General features: G+C 38.7%; 2 protein-coding genes across 12 annotated transcripts in view; one reads left to right on the top strand and one right to left on the bottom strand.

Moving 5' to 3' along the window:
• The window catches only part of DAB1 (DAB adaptor protein 1), a 788,454-nt gene that overhangs the window by 605,652 nt on the left and 163,604 nt on the right, over window positions 1-19,198 (bottom strand). The gene's annotated exons all lie outside the window — the stretch shown is intronic.
• On the top strand, window positions 6,434-18,053 carry LOC148044581 (uncharacterized). The gene is made up of 2 exons (XM_087720759.1): window positions 6,434-6,496; window positions 17,334-18,053. Exons 1-2 carry the CDS (start codon window positions 6,434-6,436, stop codon window positions 18,051-18,053), a joined length of 783 nt encoding a protein of 260 aa, XP_087576885.1.

Raw genomic sequence — 19,198 nt, 5'->3', positions numbered from 1 at the left:
ATAGTCAGAATGTCCAGTCAGATTGACCAATATTGGATGGGGATTCTACATATTTTAGAGCTAATATATCCATAAAAATTTTATGGTAGCCTTACCCAACATGGTACATTCCAGATATATTAGCTCTAAAATATCAAGAAATAAAAATGTCTGATTAACTGGGATATTCCAATATAATTTGGGGGTGGAATTAATGAGTAGAATGAGATAAGATGAGTTCTCACCCAACTTCTTTTCTTATTATATATTTTCCTATCTTTATTTTCCTATGCCAATAACTAAAATAATTAAATAGAACAAAGAGCTTTTAAAAATACTAACATTTTTTGGAAGAATTTCCTTCCTGGATGAAAGGTGTTAGGCATGCCAGAAATCATAATATAGCTTCAACTTGTTCCTTCTAAGGCAGGGGTGTCAAACTCACAGCGGTGGGACCTGATGCAATATGTGCTAGCCACGCCTACCCCCATTTTAGCGAAGGGGGAAAAGTCACGTCACGTGACAACAACAGGACACTATAAGTTCTAAGGGGTTTGAGAAGTCTCAAATGGCCATCAGCAGCTACTGTCTTCTGTAGGATTTCTGACAATGATTATAATGAGATTCATTAGTTCCTGGTTGTTTTTTTCCAGTTTGCTAAACTGAAGAAAAGGAGAGCTTCAAGTTCTCCTTTTAACTCAGATGGCTCTGAAATTTGTTGTGAATTTAAATTCAATTTTAAGACCTTTGACTCTGCCTACCCTGTGTCTTAAAAAATTGCATTCAGAAATACAGATCAGGGTACCAAAAGATGATAGGAAAATAACAGTGTACATAAATATGCCTTTCATCCCCTGACAGTTACTACCATGGAAACCTGGGAAACATCCCTGAAGTGTTTGAAAGCATTTTTCACCTTGAGGGACCCCCTAATGAAAAATGGCACATTAAGCTCTTTTTTCCAGCATTCCTTAATGAGGCGGCTTTTCTTTCTAATGAAGACTTCGGTCTTGTTATGTGTCCCTTTCTTTTAGAAGCAGCAACCTGCTCCACCTGGAGGGGAAATTCTATCAGAATTGCTTCCCAACAAATCTAACATATTCTCAAGGACCATGTTCTACATTTTTGTACCATTGATGAGAGTCCACAGCAGATTCCCAAGCTCAAAGAAATAGATGAAGCAAAGGGTAGACTCGAAGAGAGGATTCCCTAAAGGGTGAAAAAAAAAGAACAGGAAGAGAAGCACAAAACAAAACAAAACAGAATGAGAAATAAAACAATCTTTTATGAGGAAACTAGAACACCCTGTGGATACATGCAACAGCGTGAGATTCAGGGGAGATGATATGTGATTGATACACTGAAGTTAACAAGAATGTATCTTTAAGTCTTAAGCTGGAAAAATAACAAGCACTGTTAGGGGAAAGAAAGTATCTATTCTTAGATCAAATTCTCATTAAATCTCACCAGACATCCACTTTCAAATCACCTGCAGTTGTTACCAACTGCACTGCAGTAGGAAAGGCTAGTTCGGAAGTATGTGCATGTCAAGGCAGCGGTTCGTGACATGATTTTCAACTCAGATGGATTCCTATAGGAATGTCAAGACCCTATGGTATTTGACACATGCAAAGCTGAAAACAAGTTTTCAATGTTTCTCCCTGCATCTTTCAGCACTAAAGACAAATATCTCTCCTTTATCAATCACTTGAAGCCAAAGTAGGCCTTCAGCAATGAAAAAAATTCCATCAGTTGGTGGAACAGAAGTGGTGGTGGAAAGAGAGAAGTAAAGCTGAGTTTTGACAATAATTTTCTTTCCCTGGTCTCTCGTGTTGTTCTGGGGCCTTAGAATTGGCCATCAACTATGACATTTCTGTACAATAAATGGATGGATAGATGGGTCGATGGGTGTGTGTGTGTGTGTGTGTGTGTGTGTGTGTGTGTGTGTGTGTGTATGTAGAGAGAGAGAGAGGGAGGGAGGGAGGTATACGTATATATGTAACCCAGTATTCAAATCCTCAGTTAGTCCAGAGAAGTGTGCTGGCAAGTTGAAGTACATGAACTCTTTAAGGCAACTATGTATTTTTTTTCCAACTAGCCTGGGGGAAAAAATAACATGGCTGCTTTAAGAAGCTGACATAGAGCTGACTTTAATGGAACTTCTTTTATACATTTTCTGCCAAACATACAGGGCAATACAATTTTGTATTTTTCTGCCAAACATACAGGGCAATATAACATTCAAGTGAAATTTCCTTCCTGTAACTTATGCCAATTATTTTGCAAGCCATATTCTGGAATGATAAAGAACAAGTCTTCATTTTCAGGTATTTGAAAAGTGCAATTGTATTTCCCTTCAAACTTCTCAGAACTAAGCACACAGAGCTAATTCCCCCAAGCTTTTATTTTAGGTTTTCTCAATTTCTGTGAATCTATTTTGGTTGATCTTAACCTGATCTTGCTTTAATTTATCAATATGCTTCTTTAAGTGTGACAATCAAAACTGGACATTATTCTTACGGTAAAGACTTGCCAGCACAAAATAGGACTGTGTGAAGCTTCAATTCATAGATCGATTGGCTATTTCAACAATTAAATTAAATTGACTAATCAGATTAATAATTTCAATCAAATTATCAAATCTAGGTAAATGCATTAAAATCTATTCTGCATTTCTGTAAAAGCTGCTTTTCCCCCTCTACTTTGTTTGAACCAAAGAATGGACTTTGTTTTTTGAAACTGATTTCAATCATTAAATCAGATCACATTTAATTCTTTATATTTGTAATGTAGAATAGAGTAGAAGCATTCATTGCTTTCTATGATCAAAAATTGAATAATTTTTCATGGAGGAAGTAGATGACTTTTTAATCCTTGGCAAGATCATGTTTGGAATATTGCATCCAGTTTTGGTCATCATGATATAAAAATATATTGAGATTTTATAAAGACTGCAGAGAAGAGCAACCAAAATGATTAGGGAATCAGAGGGTAAAACCTATAAAGAATGGTTGTAGAAATTGGATATGTCTAGTTTAATAAAAATGAAGGACTAGGGGAGACATGATAGTAGTATTCCAATATTTGAGGGGGTGCCACAAAGAAGAGGGACTCAACCTATTCTCCAAAGCACCTAAAGGCAGGCAATGGAAGGAAGCCAATCAAGGAGAATCAACTGAGGTCCAAGGACAAATTTCCTGACAGTGAGAACAATCAATCAGTGGAACAGCTTGCCTTTAGGAGTTGTGGGTGTCCCACCACTGAATATTTTTAAGAAGAGATTAGACAATCACTTGTCTGAAATAGTACAGGGTCTCCTGCTTGAGCAGGGAATAGGCTAGAAGACCTCCAAGGTCCCTTCCAATTCTGTTATTCTATAAATTGTGTCTTTTTCCTCTCATCAAAATTAGTATTTTATGAACATATTTTTGTTCATGTGATCATTGGATTTTCACTTGAAATTTTATGTTTTGGGATGTGATCCAAATCGTTTGTAGTAGAATGCTGAATGCAGAGCATATACATTAAGGCATTACCCCTTTCCTTTAAGTTTTCAAATAAATAATTGTAGGTGTTTTTGCAGGAAGATATTGCTAAAACCATATACATAAAGCAAAGCAACATAACAGTAAGGAGGGAATCATCTCCAGGCATATTCTTGACCTGCTGCATTCCAGATATGTTATTATTAGTCACAAAATTTCTGTTGAGAATCTTTGGGTGCCTAGGATTTATGGGACTTGTAGTACATATGGAGAATTAGTACATTACATAAAGGTGCTTTAACAGGTAACAAATATATGGCTGCTAATATTGCATATTCATGACCATAATATTACATGAAAGATCACACATTCCAAAACTTAGTGTTATTAATAAATCATTTGAAAGATTCATGAATAGACACAGTTTTTTTAGTAGGAACTGAACAACTTTTTTATCTGCTAGATACAGTAGATATCCAAATCTTTCATAATTTTGGAATGTGGGAGTGCATTTTGGAGGTGATAATTTAATCCATGCATATTTAACTCATTTTTAGCATACCGCGGCTAACTTTGGAATCTTTCAGTCATCCATTTATAAGAATTATGGACAAATCTTTGCCTTCATCTAAAAGGAAAGCTTCCTTAAGGCACAAACATATCTTTAGATAGATTTAATGTAATATTTCAAACTGCTTCAATCTGCCATATGGTTTTCTGGCTGCAGGGACCTAGCACATAGTATTATTACGTTTGCTGAAGTAAGGCTATTGATAAAATATTAATTTTCAGAATTCAAGAGATTAGTGTGAAAACGTATTTATCACAACAGTCAAAATTAACTATTTAGTTTGTTCAAGATACTGCTTCAGCTCAGCATAAAAATGAGTAATGAAATCAATGTGAACTGCTTTCTTTTTATCTTTTTTAGCTGTAGCTACTATTGTAAGAAAGTAAGCTGACATTTAAAATGTGTATTGCTGGATTTCTATTTCGGAATGGGTCTGTTGTGAAGAGCATAGCTAAATGTGTAGTCTGGCTGCCAGAAAGACTGACTCTGCATTTGTTGACAATGAATAAATAAAATTTAGAGGGCTACCAATCTGATGCTTGCTATGTTTGATTAACTGTGGACAACTTAACCAGGTTTGGTTATGGACTTTGGTTGCCATTGTTAACAAATCTAAAATTTAATAAATTTCATTTCCTTGCAAAGTTGACTTTATCAGAAAATTTCATCCAACACGTTGAAAAGTTAAATTATGCAGTATGGAAGTTAAAAGAAAACCACAGGACAACAGGGTGAATAATGCCAACTATGGTGGTTGTCGTACTTCAAAAATGTTCTTCTTAAGAGAATGTGCTAAAGGGAATGAGTGTTCAGCTTATACTATTTAGCAAACTTCTATTCTTCTTCTAAACTATTCACCCTTAAAATCTAATTTCCCCCAAAGTATGCTTTGATCTGTAAAAGAGTCTTCTTTATTTTTAAACAATAATGGAAAAACTCTGTTGAACTTGATTTTCCTAGTCTCTTCTATGAGGATATGATGGTTTGACTCTAATCTTGAAAACTGTCACATTTATACAAAATATAGCATAATAACATCTCGTTACATATAGTTTCTTAGTTATACATTAAATGGTTTATACTTTGGTTCCACTGCATTGAACCAAAGGGCCATCCACCAGAGGCTTCAATAACTTGTTTTAGAAACCAGTACACCTGCCTCATTCCTGAAGATGAAATAAAGCTATGCAGTTTTTGAGACCTTCTGCTAAAACTGAACAACAAACTGAACAACTGAACACCTGAACAACAAACTGAACAACATGTGATGAAAAACATTTTCAAGCTAATGGAACTACTGGGCAAAGCTTCAAGGTCATGTGAAGTTTTTTGACATGGGAAGTAGTACAATCGCTGCAATTTGAAGCACTTCATTGGGAAATGAAGTGCATTGGCTTTGCACAAATGTAGTGCAAGCCTTGCTCAAAAAGACAACATTGGAAAGCATGATGGCACTCTCCTTGATTTGTTCATTTGACTTAATTAACTGTTGGAGAGCTAGCGTGTTTCTTCCACTCAAAAGTAGAAGTGCTCCATTGGGGAGAGAAGCAATTGTACAAATATAAGATAATTTGCATAGCATTTCCTGATTCCCATGGGTAATAAGCCCCACTTAAACCTTTCGTTAATATCTTTTAAAACCCTGACAACTTGAGTTAGATTTGAGTATTGCTTTACTATTAGCAATTATTGAAAATGCTGACAGGGGCCATGTGCAGAGATGAGTTTCCCAAAAAGTAAGTAGGTAGAAGCAAAAGAAAACATTCAAGGAGAGAAAAGGTGTACCTTGACATTTTGATTGCTAAGCCAGAAGGGAAGCAAACTTAGAGAGATGGAAGTAAATCAATGGAAATACTGTGTCTGACTCTCCCAGGGGAATCAGTCCAGTGTCTGTTACCAGAAATACACGTGACCCCCCCCTTTATTACAATTCCTCAAATGAGTCAAAGCCAACATGCCTTTGATCCCAACTGACAGATCCTGGGCCTCCATCTTTGGGGGTTGCTTGTTGCATTTGGATATCAATTTTGATTAGTTAGCATATTATTATGCATTTCCCGCCTTTTGTTTGATGTTGCATCTTATCTTGAGTCTTTTGGGATCGGGGAGAGTTATATGTACTGTAAATAAATAAATATTTAAAGCAACTGCTTGGGGACACTGGAGTCCCCAAGGAGACAACCATTCTCTCCAGCTGTCATATATGCCCTACAGATCTTAATATGGAAAGACTTACTGGTGCCTGGCTGATGCTTGCCTTGGCTCTCATCACAGGCTGAAAGGCAATTGTTCATCACTAGGTACAACACTATTGTGGCTGATTTCAAATAGCAACAGCAAAAAAAAAACACCTTTTTTGGGAGACATTCAGAAAAATTATTTTTGTAAAAGGGTAAACATGCAGATTCCTGAGAGCGATCCAAGCATATGCAGAGCTGAAGAATTCCAGCATGTGATAGAAGTAAGGAAAGGAGAGGATGTTGAATGTACAAAGGAAACTAAAGAAAAAAATATATGAAGTGATTGTTACTGTTAAATAAAGTAAGGCATCAACAAATGCTGACCTAAGTGGTATTTTTGATTGATGATTGATTGATCAAAATTATGTGCCATTGTATAAGTGATAAGATTTCATTGTGCCTTAACCCTTAATTTAAGATCAGAGAGTCCTTCTCCCAGTTTAACAATACAAATTGTAAGCTTTTAAAAATCTTTCTAAAGGTCATAATTATAATTTGAGCTAGGTGGAGGGGGGAGATTTATACGACAGGTAGAGCATTTTGCTATACCATATATCAAAATGAAGAGAGAAAGATTATTTATTAGACTTATTGCTATAGATTCCTTTTTTAAGCAGAATCGTCAAGCAGTTCACATAGCAGCATAAGGCAAGTAATAGATATATGGTACACTTCCCACAATAAATAATAAAATACCTTTATTATTTATCGAGATTTATAAGCTGCCAAATTCAAAGATACACAGCATTAAAGACAATATAAAAACAGAAAAATACATATAAATAGCAATAATCTATCCTCCATTGGTTAGGATCACAAATCTCTGGCCTCATGTTTGCAAATCCATTTTTAGAGAGTTTTTTTTAAGGATGGTAAAGAGAGAACCAGACAATGCCATATCTCCAAAAGGGCAGGAAGATAGTATTCCCCGAGGGTCTGGACATAGCCACAAGATCCCATAGGACAGAAGTATTTACTCAGTGGAATTCAGAACATGTCCACCCAGCTTGATCTAAAGGATAGGCAGAAATAATTGGAGAAAGGCAGTCCCATAAATAACTAATCCCCAAGATTTCCACTAGGCTTAAAAAGAAAAGAGACTGTGATACCAATAAACAGACAGTGACAAAGATGCTCTGTAAATGTGAATAGGTCCTTGGTCTTCCTTTCTTAAGTGTAGAAATAGAACTAACTATTTTAAAACATGTTTCTTTACGAAGTTAGAAGTGCTAAGTTCATTTTTAATAGAGAGAAGGGCAACCTGCTTTGACCCCATCATAGAAAATATGTTTTGATGGCTTATTATTTATGATTGCAACAAAGAATTTGGCATTATAGAAAGAGAACTCTGATCTGTATAGCTCATGTTGCTATTTGGAGAAATACCATAAGGTCATTTTGAAGCCATTTAAAAGCCTTTGAGTGAAGATTCTACACTAGGATCTTTCTCATCTCCAAACAACCTCTCTATCACCAGTCACCAGAATTACAGAAATGCTGTTGGAATGTGAAGAGAAGCATTCCTTTAAAAAGGAGAGAAAGAGAGAGAGATTGCTCAGGTGAAAGCAATATTTATTAAATATAAAATAACAATAACAGCTTTGAAAAGACCTTCAAGATCCAAGACTTGATGAAATGTACAGCTTACAGTGCAGGTAGTCATTGGCCTATCACCAAAATTGAGCCCAAAATTTCTGTTGCTACATGAGGCAGTTTTTAAGTGAGTTTTGCCCCACTTTATAACCCTTCTTGTCAGAATTGCAGTTAAATGAAATGTTAAAGTGTGAAAAACAGTCATTGCAGTAGTTAGTAATACGATTATTAAGTGAATCTGGCTTCCCCATTGACTTTGCTTGTCAGAAGTTCACAAAAGGTGATCAGATGACACCAGTACACTGCAACTGTCATAAATGTGAGTCAGTTGCTAAGTGTCTGAATTTTGATCATGTGACCATGGAGATGCTGCAACAGTGTGAAAAATGGTCACATGTCACTTTTTTTAGTGCCATCATAACTTCAGATGGTCACTAAACCAGCCATGGTAAATCAAGCTGTACTTATACAGCTACAATTAATGTAAGAAGCATCTTAATCCAAGCACATTTGAAACCTAACACTGTATACATTGTATTATACATTTGATGAAATCAAGATACATGCAGGAATAAAGTCATCAAACTATGATGATTTTCACTTAAGTGAGATCAATGACAACAGAGAGTTAGCCAGACTTTCTCTCTTTTTACTGACTCAAAGCTGTAATATACATTACTGTGCATAGACACAAACTCAATCAAACTATCCCCAAAGAACTACTTTGAGAACTTTTGGATATTGTATGTCTATATATTGCAACATGAACAATGAACACAAAGGACTTCAATGTAGCTACACCAGTAAGGAACATTAAAAACAATAACTTCGGTTGAAACTATTGCTGATGTCCTCATCTGGCTAAGTAATATTTTTTCCAGGGTTAAAAACTATTCATTATTTGGTGGGTTGGTGGGTTTAGTAAAGATTATTGGCCCATCACTCTTTGTCCACCCAGTTCCTCCCTAAGAGTGACCATTTTCTTAAGTATCCCTGCACAATACAGTCATCTCTGCTTGTAGCATCTTTCTTGTAATCTGGGCACCAAATTTTGAGCCTTCCCATCTTTAAAGCAAAAAGGAAATGAAGCTTGAAGCTGAAGAAGAAGTGTATAGATACGCTAATTGGAGAAAATCACCAGAATGTCCCCAATTTCAATGACAATAAATGTAATGGTAAAATAGAAGGACTGTTACGGTCTTTTCCAAGTTTTCTGAGGCAGATATTGAAGGAATCAATCTGACAAGCTATAATTCTCTGGAGGCAATATGTAATCAATCACACAAAGCAGACCGGGGAAACAATGAACAGAACGGGTGAGGACAGATTCATAAAAGTGAGGGCCAAATCATAACAGAGCACCTAATCCCAAGATGCAACACCAATTCTGAAGGTCAACAATGCTAATCTGGTACTGTGGAACTCCAATTTTCAAATCCTAGCCTGACACAGACCACTCTTTTTTTTCTCTTGCTACATTGCTCTGTTTTCCTGAACCTGCACACCATTGGCTGCTGCCTTGTAGTTCTCCCTCTTATCTATTATGGCTGCAGCTCAAACTAGACTCCATAGATCGGTGGCTCCAGTCATCACTGGCTCCAAGCAAGACCTGCCTTTTTGTCAGGCCACCAAAACCAAGAATGACACATGGATTCTTTGTCAACCAAAAAAGACAAAGCAAGTTTCTTTATTGTTCCACAGACCAAATCCTGCCAAACTGAAACACGGTATTATCTACATCAAGCATATAATCTGATAACTATTAGAGAGGAACTGTCTTCTCTTTCTTTCTCTCATACAAACTATTTTAACAGATTTTAACATTGGTAAAACGGGACACCATTGACCGGGGGTGGGGGGTTGGGGGATTCTTGATTAAAAATTTGGTCTATATGGATTCTCTCCTCTCCTCCCGGCACGCACCACACTGAGAGCGCTTTAATCAGTGGGGTGCATGCCGGGAGGAGAGGAGAGATTCTCTCCTCTCCTCCCAGCATGAAGGAGAGGAGAGATTCTCTCCAATCCTCCCGGCATGAACCCCACTCCCGGCACGCACCCCACTGATTAAAGTGCTTTCTTTCGCCCAGGCCTAAGGCGGGCGAAAGAAAGCGCTTTCAGTGGGATGCGTGCCGGGAGGAGAAGAGAGATTCTCAGGCGCAGGCAAAAGAAAGCGCTTTAATTAATGGGGTGCTTGCTGGGAGGAGAGGAGAGGATTCTCTCTTCTCCTCCCAGCATGCACCCCACTGAAAGTGCTTTCAGTGGGGGGGGTGCCAGGAGGAGAGGAGAGAATCTCTCCTTTCCTCCCGGCACGCACCCCACTGATTAAAGCGCTTTAATCAGTGGGCTGCGTGCCGGGAGGAGAGGAGAGATTCTCTCCTCTACTCCCGGCATGGAGGAGAAGAGAGATTCTCTCCAATCCTCCTGGCATGCACACCACGCCCAGCACGCACCCCACTGATTAAAGCACTTTCCTTCGCCCCTGCCTCAGGCGTGGGCGAAAGAAAGCACTTTAATCAGTGGGGTGCGAGCTGGGAAGAGAGGAAAGATTCTCTCCTCTCCTCCCAGCACGTTCCCCACTGATTAAAGCGCTTTCTTTCGCCCACCTGAGCTCTGTTGTGGGCGAAAGAAAGCACTTTAATCAGTGGGGTGCCAGGGGAGAGGACTGCCTCACCAGCCATAAACCTCACCGCACGTCACTGGTATATTCCCTTCCTGTTCTCCCACCGTTCCCTAGCTTGTCGTGCATTCTTTCCAAAAATTTGGACTTTTTAAAAACGTCGCGGGACGTGGGACAAATTGCTAAAAATCAGGACTGTCCCGCCAAAAGCGGGGCATCTGGTCACCTTACTTTTACTCTTCTGGAATACATCCCTTCCATCCTGCAAATTCAGCCCACTATGTTCTATTACAATTTCTCCTCCTTGTTGTACAATTAACTCAGCTGCCTCCTTAGTCATTTGAATTACAATCTCATCATCGATGCTGCTGAAACTTTGAAGTTTGGCAGGCTATAATAAGGCCGAGGTTAGAGTTTGTTAAACAAACATTGTGGAAGAAGGCGCAATGACAAATCACATATTGTTATCAGGAAAGCTGCATGGATATATCACTGGTCACAAGGAATCTTACTTGTATCAAAGGGAACTTTGCCTTTTTAAAAACATATATTCTGTTTAACATCTTACACAGGTGGGCCCCTCATTATGGTTTAAAACTATAAAGCAGATTGCCTCATTTTGGTTTAGGAGAGGAGGCAACACGAACATTTTATATATTGATTATAATGCTGATCTTTATGGCGTTAAATAAAAGATTGGATTTTATTATCCTATTATATAGCATTTTCTCTAAACTGCCAAAACCAGTTGGGATTGGACAGCATATATATTTGTTAAACAAATAGAATTGGTCTAAAACCTGTATATGTGTGTGTCTGTGTACATATGATTCGCTTTTCACTTGACGAATGGTTGTATGAAGGTCTGTTTTGGGGACAGAATCTGGGTTATTTTGTCAGTTCTATTTAAATCTCTGATTAAAATAACAGTGATGAATTATTGTCAAGAATACCACTCCAAATGACTCTCAGAGAGGAAGGGGGTGGAATCCCAGAGATGCCTTAAAATCAGATTCCTACTGTCAGGTTTTCCCGGAGCTCCACAGTTGATGTGACACAGATGTTATGAATGGTTTCAGACAGTATTCAAAGTGATGTGCCTGGAAGGATGATTTCTATATACATTTAAATTGCCCATCAGGCTACATGAGCCTGGAATTATACTAGTGGGAATAGAGTTTGGGTGGGTTTTTCCCTTTTCTTTTTGGTCAAAAATAGAAAGAACAATCCAGGAAAGAGCAGGGTTCAGTCTTCATATCCACATGATGGGAAGTACACTTGTGCTGTTGTTGTTTTAAGCTATATTTCTTAAAGAAAAACCAAGCAGAACATTTAAAGATAGCCCGCAAACAAGGCTCACCACAGAAATGATATCTAGATGCTCTGTCTCTAGTTAATCACCTGCCCATGTCATTCAACATTGATAGTCAGCTTGAACTGGCTTATAGATTTCTTGCATTCATAAGTAGAAGTACAGGTACTCGTTGAGTTCAGAGGTGGGTTGCTCCTGGTTCAGCCCGGATCAGGCGAACCGGTAGTAGTGTGGGCAGGAGGTTCCACCCACTCACCTGGACGCTTCTGTACATGCATAGAAGCATTGCACACATGCAAGTGCATGAGCAAATGCAAGTAGATAAATAGGTACCACTTTGGTAGGAAGTTAACAGTGTTCCATGCACCTTGGTATATAGTCATGCTGGGCACATGATTATGGAAATGTCTTCGGACAACACTGGCTCCTTCAGCTAAGAAACCACTCTAGAGTTGGACACAACTGGACAGGGGAAATCTTTACTTTTAGATCTAGAATTATGTCATTGTTTGGGGGTTTGCCATACACCCCACTGACAGAATCACTACTCCTATTGTTTGCCCCACAGATTTAACCAACACACTGGCCAAATTACACATATGCTGCACAAAATAAAGGTAAGATAGAAATCAAAATATAACAATAGTAAGAATAAATACTACCATTTCCTAGATTCTATTCCCTGGCTGGAAAGAACGTTTTCCAGCTCAGCTGAAATTTTTGACTAACAGTAATACTCACCTTCCCCCTCCCTCTCCATTTCCATTTTTCAAATCTCATGAAGTTCAAAAGCTGTTAAATAGAAGGGAATATCAGTAAACCTTTCTCTGCATGCTACAGTAGTACTAATACTATTAAACACAGCTGAGAAATATAAATGGTGGTGCTGGTGGGGTGTTAATGTTTTGGAAATGTAATCAGCTCTTCCTACAGTTAGCAAAAATAAATGCTCACTTCCCTGTTCCAAATAAATTGAAATGAGGCATTTTAATAATGTTGCGCAAAGCACAAGAAGTCCTTTCTCCTTATCCTAACCTACCCTACATTTTACGTTGAGAAGAAGATAAACTATAGAACCTGGATAATTATTGTTCTATGACCCACTCCAGCTACTTCAGACATATACAATACTACATAAAGTGAGCATTTATTCACGAAAGCTCCTGCTGCTGCAATTTCCATTCATTCTTAAGGAATCTCAAATTCAAGTAGAACTACCCATCTGAACAACTCTGTTTGGCATCTAATTAATCAGTAACTGTCTCTATCTTGAATCAGGAAGTCAAACAAGTAAACCTCTCAAGGACAACAAACAGAGTTATTGGTTCTGGTTAGGATTTTTATGCAGATTTTCAGCTCCTGACCTGCAGTTGTCTTGCTGCTGTGGTTGAAGGGTGGAATTTTATTCCATAAATATTACGCAGCATGGATTCTGTTAATCCCCAATTGAAAATAAATTATGCTTCCCAGCACTACAGTCGAAATTGTCATCATTATCTCTTCTGTCTATAGAATGCGATCTTCTGAGAGAAATGTCATTTGATTATCTCATATTTGAATTTGCTGCCAAGAAAAGAAGTGGGGGAGGAAGAGAGAAAGGGCTTTTTAAGTAACCTGAACAAACAATATTGGAACAATATGCCAGCTTTATTGTTCCAGCATTTTATAGAGCTCTTCCTCAGGCAGTATATTAAAACATACACACAGAAAAAGAGGACAGAATTTAAATGGAGTGTAAAACTTTTTCTGACTACCTGGTATGATGATTAACCAGTAAAGAATTTATTATCATTCTGGTTCAGCTGTATTAATGTTAGCCTACAAAACACGAAACATATAACTATTTGTACAAGACCTAAAGTTTGCAAGTAAAACCAACAGTAATTCTAATGTCAGTCTATCTGGTTTTTGAGAAATTATGCATTCTTGGCACTTTTTTTTAATGAAGAAAGGTTAGATTGAGAGGTGGTATTCAGAAGGTTCTGACCAGTTCTGAAGAACCAGTAGTGGAATTTTGAGCAGTTCAGAGAACCGGTAAATAACACCTCTAAGTGGCCCCACCCCCATCTATTCTCTGCATCCTGAGTCCTAGCTGATCAGGAGGGAATGGGAATTTTACAGTAACCTTCCCCTGGAGTGGGGTGGGAATGGAGATTTTACAGAATCCTTCCCCTGCCACGCCCACCAATCCATGCCCACAGAACCAGTAGTAAAAAAAATTGAATCCCACCACTGCATAGATCACTATGAGGTAAAAAGGCAGAGAGGTATTTCAAATGTACATTGTACAGCTTCCTTTTAGAGTTTTAAAACTGTCCAAAGAAAGATTCAACTAATCTCTCTATAAGTCAGTAGCGCAAAACATTTCCTATATGTGCTGAAAGTAACATCTGGTTCTGAGTGATATATGAGCCCAGACTAGAACCAAAATTATGTTGAATTTAAATCAAAGCAATGGATTAGAATTAATAGTATGATTATTTTCCATGGATGTTATTGTTTTTTTCCCTACCCCATTACGAATAATATTTTTGTGCTAATTTCTGAAGAGACTCTGAAAGCATATCCTATATCCGTGATGGCGAACCTATAACACATGTGCCCAAAGTGGCACACGAAGCCATGTTGCCCGGCATGCGCGACCTTCCTGTTTGTCTTCCGGGTTTCTGGCTCGCATGTGTGCGCGATGATCAGCTGTCCTTCACTTGCACGGCAGTGCCAAAAACTGGTGTGTGCATGTGCGCAGGTCAGCTGATTGTTGGGTGCGCATGCATGCCAGAACCCAGAAGTTCAGCTTTTCCAGAGCGTGATCCCTTCACACGTGCAGCAGTGCCGAAAACCAGCCTGTGAATGTGAACCAGCCAGCTGATCATCAGACGCGCATGCACGCTAGTACCCAGAAGTTCAGTTTTTCTGGAAAGCGGCTGCAACAAGTGCATTTCTGCGTGACAAAAAGGTTCACCATCACTGTACTATGTCTTGTTCATCCCTATTCTAAGATACCTCACTATTTTTATGAAGTTGTTGTTCACCTTTAACATGTGAAAACTTGGAAAATATCTACCACAGATATAATTTCCTAGCGTCAAAACTTCAGTGAAGTAGACCAGTGGTTCCCAAACTTGGCAACTTTAAGACTTGTGGACTTCAACTCCAAGAATTCTCCAGCCAGCAGAGCTGGAGTTGAAGTCCACAAGTCTTAAAGTTGCCAAGTTTGGGAACCACTGAAGTAGACAAAATGTTAATTTCTGTCCACGGTATATACTTTTAAAAGCCCAAGAGATTTGTTTGCAATTTATATACACACACCTTTCATAATTTCTACATCACATCTTCTGTTTTGCTGCCTAACCCAAATGTCTGTTTGTATGTTTCTTTTAATTAGTCTTGTCCAATGACTTGACAATATGGTTTTAGCATTTTTTGTTAAATCTCATTTCTCATATAGCACACCTGTGAGCCTCCAACAAATACTGCATTGTAATATTTGGCATTGTTGCTGAGAAGCTGTGCTCTTTTGTTTTTGTACTGTGCCACTTTCTTGAGGAAAATTGCTTTTCTCCTCAGCAATCTAATGTCAGTCTCTAACTACTAAGCATGCTTATTTCTTGTTTATCTTTCTGAAGTCTCCTCCAGCAACATGGAGGTTTCCTGAAGTTTTTGGTTTTGGTTTCCTTGTACTTTGAATTTTCATGTTTTCCCAAGTCTGGCTATATTTTCCTACTTTGTATAAAATTAGTGCTGTTTGAACTACTTGCTACCTATATTCACTATTAGTTTATGTACTGATTGTATTCAAGCTTCAGTCTTATGCCTGTGCTGGTGTTGAAGAGAACCGAATTAGAATTTGAGGCTTCTAAATTTGCAAAGCTTGATTATGTATGTATGTTTATTACACTTGTATGCCGCCCTATTCCGCGAGGGACTCAGGGCGGCTAACAAACAAGGTGGGGGGGGGGAGAATACAAACCACAAACAAAGACACAAACAAATACAAAGACAAATTAAAAACAATGCAACAGTTGCAACAATTCGAGTGGGGCTGGGAACTCATCAGCCCCAGGCCTGCCGGAACAGCCAGGTCTTGATTGCTTTGCGGAAAGCCTGAAGGGAGGTGAGCGTCCGGATCTCCATGGGGAGATCGTTCCAGAGGGCTGATCTCCCCGATTATAACTTCTCTGAGAATAAAATGGGCTACTATGGTTGACAAGATTTGTTAAGATAGCCAGCCTGGAGTAGTGTTTAAGGCACCAGGCTAGAAATCAGGAGATCTGACACACTACATAGAAAAGGCTATATCCAAAAAGACATGGACCAGATCAGATGGGTAGAAATAATTGGGCAGAGATGGTTCATTAAGGAATCCAGTCCCAATCCATGAAGATCCTTAAATTGCACCTGGAAACTTCATGAATTGCACCTAGAAGCACACCGGCAATCAATCCAGTGCATGTAACTTTCTTAATAATATGAATCTGTCCTGAGCTTGGGTCAACTGACAAATGAAGCCTTTGCTAAATTAGAAGCCTAGAGAAAAACAAGAATTTTATTGCAGCATGATGTTAACTTCAGAGAAGCTTTGTTAGATCAAATGAATATTTCACTTAAACCAACATCCAGGATCCTTAAATTGCACCTGGAAACATCATGAATTGCACCTAGAAGCACACCAACAATCAATCCAGTGCATGTAACTTTCTTAATAATATGAATCTGTATATGCCTTCTATGGGGACTTAATCACAGTTCTGAATTGCTTTTTACCCACTGACATTTAGGAAATCCTGTAAGCCCCAAACCCACATTAGTGACAAATCCTCTATAAGAAGCCAGTGAGCCTGCACCCACTTTAAAGTCAACTCTACTTATATCACATATTTTTTTGTCAATCCCATACCATATTTTCCCTAGCCATAGGTATCTGTCTTGTTTATATGCATTCCATTTCCATAGTCTGATTTCCTCACATTTAGTTTATTTTTTGTCTTTCTATACAATCACAAGAATAAAATATTTATTTCAAGTGATTCTGGAATGTTTTGAGATCTTTGGATGTGTCACACAACTTAGGCCAACCTAGAAAGACATAGAAGCTCTTCTAGCCAAGATCAATTAAAAGGTCAATGCCAAGTATTACACAGCTATATTACATTTGGCATTTCCACATGTTTTACCTCCAATTTTGTTATCTTGATCTTTTGTATATCAAACTATGCCAGGTAGCTTTTGGATATAATGCAGAAAAAAAACAAGTTAATCATACTTTGTTTTTTCTGATTTCATTCCTTTCTTTTGTCTTAAAGTAGTTGCTGAACTTCCTACTTTCTTTAATAAGTGTTACTTTCCTGGAGTTTTAAGATTTCTTATAAGCTTGCCAAGTGCTTGGTAAGTGAAGCTTGATATTAATTTCAGCAACTGTCATGACCAAAAAATAAACATGTATACATTGTATGTGTGTGATTTCATGGAAATAATGTTCAAAAGTTCTTATGTTGGAATTCTTTTCCACTTTACAGGGTGGATTACATGACTCAAGGTTAATCCCTCCAAGACTGAGTGGCCGTGGTTCCCGTCATCCCGATTTGTGCATCTTGTACCATCTTTGATGATAGGGGGAGAAATGTTAGCCCCCCCCAAGAGGGCCCGCAATCTGGGAGTCCTCCTGGATACGCGGCTTAGTTTAGAAGAACACCTGATGGCCGTGACCAGGGGGGCCTTTTACAAGGTTTGCCTGGTACACCAATTGCACCTCTTCCTGGATCGGGATGCCCTGTGCACAGCCACTCACACCCTCATCTTTTCTCGCCTGGACACTTTCTACATGGGGCTGCCCTTGAAGAGCACCCAGAGGCTTCAACTGGTCCAGAATGCACCTGTGCAGGTTGTCACGGGGGTACCTAGGTGCTCCATGTCACACCCCTTTTACCTCCACTGGTTGCCAGTTATTTTCTGGGTGCGATTCAAGATGTTAATTATGATCTTTAAAGTGCTTCATGGCTTAGGCCCAGGGTACTTGCGAGACCACCTACTGCCACCAGTAGCCTCCCACCGTCCAGTACGATCTCACAGAGTTGGCCTACTTAAGGTGCCGTCGACCAGGCAGTGTCGGCTGGCGACCCCCAGGGGGAGAGCCTTCTCTGTGGGAGCACCTTCCCTTTGGAATGAGCTGCCCCCGGAGCTTCGCATAATTCCTGACCTCAAGTCCTTCCGGCGCACCTTAAAAAGTTGGTTTTTCCAGCAAGCTGGCCTGGCCTGAATAAAATAAATTATTAATTTTAATTGTTAATTTTAATTTAATTTCTAAATCTCATTGTAAATGTCTATTGGTTTTTTTTGGATATTCTATTTAATCTTTCTTTTAACTTTTGTAATATGTGTTTTTATGTTGTACGCTACCCTGAGTCCTCTGGGAGAAGGGCAGCATATAAGTCCAATAAACCTGAACCTGAACCTGACTCCATTTAAAAAAAAAATGTCCGGTCTCATTTTCAATTCTCCTTTGTTGGATTCATCAGATTTATTTGTTTTTGCAATTCTTATAAGCAGCAGAATACTGGCGAGGGGGATATCCCCCCCCTTTTTTTAAAGAAGAAATGATGATTTGCAAAAATGCATTAGTTTTCACATCAGGAAAATCCATTTGTGTTAAAATGTTATACTCTCTTTTATGGAAAGTTTGAAGTATCACCAAGCATCTAGTCAAGATAATGTATATTTTGTAAAACATAAAGATGTGCATGCTATAAAAACTCTTACATGCATTAACTTTACTAGTATTAATATTTCATTCAGAAGATTAGTTTTGTGTTTTATACTCAGCAGGCTCTCAAGCTAATGATTTCCTCCCTTGTTTTGAAAGAATTAGTAAAATCTTCCACCCATGTCTGAACTTGTAACTCTTTTCTTGGATAATATCCTATCTTCCCATCGTAGAATGCAGTCTTGGGCAAATATATTCTTTACTTTGCAAATGATTCTCCATAAACAATTCAGAATCCAAAGAACATCAATTTGGTAAATCTTGATACCATGGCTTTTGCATGCAGTAGATCATTTCCATAGTAATTTACATCAGTTGTCTAATGCAAGGGTGTCAAACTCGATTTCATTGAGGGTTGTGTTTGACCTCAGGGCCTAGAGTGGGCATGGCCAGGGTGTGCATGGCCAGCTCAATGTCACTTGTGTCGGAGTCACCTGCGGAGGCCCAAGTGCTTACCAGCGAAAATGGGTTTGTGAGCTTCATTTTTCGCTGCAACAGCCTCCTGCAATCTTCTGCCAACAAAAAAGGAACTTGGGAGGGCCGCTCTGTTTTTGCTGGCAGAGGGTGGCAGGAGGCCATCACAGCTGAAAATGGAGCTCGCAAGCCCGTTTTCTCTGGCAGAGGCATTGTGGCCAGTCCTT

This window comes from Thamnophis sirtalis, unplaced genomic scaffold (genome assembly GCF_051295495.1).
Source record: "Thamnophis sirtalis isolate CommonGarterSnake01/CBP01778 unplaced genomic scaffold, rThaSir2_p1.2 scaffold_7, whole genome shotgun sequence".
Lineage (NCBI taxonomy): Eukaryota > Metazoa > Chordata > Lepidosauria > Squamata > Natricidae > Thamnophis > Thamnophis sirtalis.
Note: the sequence above shows the minus strand (reverse complement) of the source record. Positions and strands in the feature narration are given on the sequence as shown.

Coding starts and splice junctions, on each gene's coding strand:
- LOC148044581 (XM_087720759.1), top strand. CDS start 6,434: ATGCAGATTCCTGAGAGCGATCCAAGCATATGCAGAGCTGAAGAATTC. Junction 6,497..17,333: donor AATTCCAGCATGTGATAGAA/GTAAGGAAAGGA, acceptor ACATGACTCAAG/GTTAATCCCTCCAAGACTGA.